The sequence below is a fragment of the Poecilia latipinna genome, unplaced genomic scaffold, assembly GCF_001443285.1.
Source record: "Poecilia latipinna isolate Pla-1442-1.1 unplaced genomic scaffold, P_latipinna-1.0 Scaffold2291, whole genome shotgun sequence".
In the NCBI taxonomy this organism is placed as follows: Eukaryota; Metazoa; Chordata; class Actinopteri; order Cyprinodontiformes; family Poeciliidae; genus Poecilia; species Poecilia latipinna.
Genome location: NW_015114907.1, coordinates 48,310 through 51,869, shown reverse-complemented (window position 1 = coordinate 51,869; position 3,560 = coordinate 48,310). Strand labels below are relative to the sequence as shown.

Below are 3,560 nucleotides of genomic sequence, written 5' to 3'. Positions count from 1 at the left end.
TACTTTGTTTTTTATTTGTTCATGGTTACTGTCCTTTTGGATGAGTTTTTTATCATTGTACTGCAGTTTTTGCCCCTGCTTCCAGGATACATTTCTCCTGCAGGAGACTAATCTATCTATCTATCTATCTATCTATCTATCTATCTATCTATCTATCTATCTATCTATCTATCTATCTATCTATCTATCTATCTATCTATCTTCGTTCCTTCCTTCCTTCCTTCCTTCCTTCCTTCCTTCTGTTACCTTCTCTGGTTCCGGCAGACAGGACAGGAGTCGAACGGTGCACTGGGCCGCTTCTGGGTCAGGGGTCTCCAGTGGTGGTCGCAGGGTCATGGCCTCCCGGACCACCTGGTACAGAGTCCTGGTGATGAGCGGCGACGGCAGCTCACGGAGGTAGTCCTTCAGAACACCTGGAGAACAACAGGGTTGGTTCTGGCTGGTTCTGATCCAGTCCAACTGGTCAGTTTATCAACATAACAGTTTACTCCTAACACCATCTCAAGGCCTGTTACAAAGAAAGTCCAATCAGGATTCAGAAAACAAGGCAATCAGTACTGAGTACTGTGTCTTTGATTCTGATCCAAACCCTCGGGACCAGGTCAAATACAGAGATCTTGGGTAACACTTTATTTGAAGGGGGGTGAATAAGACTGTCATGACACTGTCATAAACATGACATAACACCTGTCATGAACATGAATAAGCCTTCATGAATATTTATGACTGTTGTCATAAAGCGTCATTTGGTAAATTATGACACTTTTAATACACAGTTGACATTATTCAAAATGTCTTTGTTATGACAACTTGACATTAACCAGGAAATCATCACTGATATAAATTTGTTATAAAAGTATTACTGATTGCACTTTAAAAATTAGGTAACTTTATGTTATTAAAGGTAAAGTTTAAACAGTAATGATTTCCTGGTTAATGTCAAGTTGTCATAACAAAGACATTTCGAATAATGTCAACTTTGTATTAAAAGTGTCATAATTTACCGAATGACACTTTATGACAACAGTCATAAATATTCATGAAGGCTTATTCATGTTCATGACAGGTGTTATGTCATGTTTATGACAGTGTCATGACAGTCTTATTCAACCCCCTTCAAATAAAGTGTTACCAGATCTTGTTCTAGTTTATTTGGGAAACCGGTCTCTGGTTCTGTTTAGTTCCCTCCCTCCAGTTTCACTTGATGACTGATATCTTTGAGTTTGGACCCAGCCAGCAGTTTAAAACCAAACAGTCCACCAATCAGTGGGTCTGGTTCTAAAAAAAGTCCTCATGGAAAACTAAGCTCAGGACTGGGTGAGCTTGGTTTGCTCCTGCACCAGGTTCTGGTTCTGGTCACTGACCTGTGATGACGTTGACGTCGGGGTACCGGTCCTCGGACAGACACACGGCTGAACTGTTCTTCTCAAACCTGTCTCTCAGCTCCTTCTTGACGGCAGCAGAACCACACAACCGGTACAGACCCACCACCTGAACAAACCCAGGTCCGGTTCAATCTTGGATCAGTACTGAGAGCGGTCGCAATAGAAATGGCTTAGTTCCCACCTTCAGGCCTCGTCTCTCTATTTCTGCCACCGTCTTCTGGATCAGCAGGGGAACTGGAGCTGCGTTTCCTTCTTTCTCCACCAGGTGGTGCAGTTCAACCCCAAACACATTAGCAGGTGCTGAGGGATCCCTGCCGTGCTGCAGACACAAACATTCAGATTCCCAGCACCTCTAGGCTTTTTAACAGCAGTATGTGACTTTTATTTTAGTAAAGATATTTTAGAGTTTTTTTATTTAACAGTCAATAAGGAGGGGAGAGAAGAAGTAGACAAGCAGTAAATGACCTGAGACCGGGAATCGAACCCAGAACAACCATGGCAAGGACTACAACGTCTGCACCCAGTGCGCCTTCTATAGGACTCCCAGCGCATTGCAACAGCAGCATTTATAGAGTTTACCAGGATCTCCCAGGTTACCTGGGTGTCCCATTTTTCCTGCAGAGTCAGTTTGACGTACAGCAGTCCTCTGGGCTCCAGCTTCAGGCAGAGCTGCTGACTGCGACTTCCTGATACAGAAACAAGCAGCAGATTTCAACCCAAACGAACCATCATCACCTCTCCAGGATCAATAACCAAAATCAGGTGGAATGTGATCGACCTTTAAAGAGCGGCGGGATGGAGACGCCACCCAGACAGCACACCCGGTTCCTGTTTGGACCTCCAGCAGAATTACTCTGGTCTGGTTTGGCGCCGCCCACCACTGACGGAGCTGCTGCAAAACAAAAAGCACTTGTGACACCAAGAGTCCTAACAATGGGTGGTCCAGGTCAGGGTCCAGGTCCAGGTCCAGGTTCAGGTTCAGTTGAGGGTCCGGGTTATTTAAACATAGCTGGGGTCGGGATCTGGCCCCCCTAGAATTAAGCCGGTACCTGGTGTTAGCACCACGATGCGGAGCTGCCGGGCCCTCTCCAAGTCAAGGTGAAAGGTGTGGTTCAGGGGCCGGGTGTGGCCTCTGAGGGTCAAGAGGGCGGTCCTGGCTCTTGTCACCCCATCGACTTGGATGGCCAAGAAGATTTCTTTGCTGTCCTCTGATCTAGGACCGAAAGAGGCACAATATGCTTAGGACTAAAACAGGCTTAGAGACATTACGCTGCAAACTGGAAGGACAATTTCCATTTTATAGTCAAAGTCCAGGACCTGCTCTGATCGGTCAACTCTAGTTTACCTGCTGCTCTTCATCTCCTCCAGGCCCAGCAGGTGCACTGTCAGTAACCCCGTCACCCGCTGGCTGCATCGCGGCGGATCTGAGCCCACGTACAGCTGAAACGAACTGACGTCACACCAAGCTTCCTGGGATGCTGTGAGGTCAGCAGCCTGTTGCCGGGGCAACAGCTCAGGGGAATCTCCGTCACTGAGGTATCCTAACAGAAATTAAAAGGGGCTTATTGGCTACTGGGTTAGTTAGGCTCACCAAAATCCTAAGTAACAGCGTGCCAGAGTCTACAGATTAGTCACAAATCAGTCACATCTTTGGTTCCTGACAAGGATAAATAAGGAGGACGAAGAAATACCAAAGATACAGAAGCCGACTCCCAACCTTGCATTCACTCACAGACCTGAGGAGGAAGGGTAACTGCAAAGGGTCATCTAGTCTAGCTAACCAAGCTAGTCCAGCTAACACAGCTAGCCTACCTGAGACAGCTAACCCAGCTAGTCCAGGATGCTCACTTAGCCTAGCTAACCAGCAGCAGACAGCGTCATCTAAAACATTACCAGACATTAACCAAGAGAGTTAATCTATGTAGCAGCTGCATCAGCTAGTGTTTGAAACAACAACCCGACTGTTGCCTAGAGGTTCTAACTAAGCCTTCAAGAATTCAGCAACTAGTCAACCTCCACCAGGAAAAGTTCAGCCATTAGTACAGTAACTAAGTAACTAAGTCATATTAGTAACTAATGGCTCAACTAATGAACTATTAGTTACTACGTTAATTTAACTAAAACAATCTGAGGCAACCAGAGGCATGAAGGAAGGAAGGAAGGAAGGAAGGAAGG

General features: G+C 46.0%; 1 protein-coding gene across 1 annotated transcript in view; it reads right to left on the bottom strand.

The window, feature by feature from the left end:
* Positions 1-3,560, bottom strand: part of syde1 (synapse defective Rho GTPase homolog 1) — a 33,721-nt gene that overhangs the window by 11,506 nt on the left and 18,655 nt on the right. Inside the window, exons 9-15 of the mRNA XM_015018590.1 lie at positions 2,731-2,926; positions 2,435-2,598; positions 2,164-2,277; positions 1,983-2,071; positions 1,567-1,704; positions 1,365-1,491; positions 247-413 (exon numbers count right to left, since the gene is read on the bottom strand). Coding sequence (XP_014874076.1) covers positions 247-413; positions 1,365-1,491; positions 1,567-1,704; positions 1,983-2,071; positions 2,164-2,277; positions 2,435-2,598; positions 2,731-2,926 — 995 coding nt within the window. The remainder of the gene's footprint in view (positions 1-246; positions 414-1,364; positions 1,492-1,566; positions 1,705-1,982; positions 2,072-2,163; positions 2,278-2,434; positions 2,599-2,730; positions 2,927-3,560) is intronic.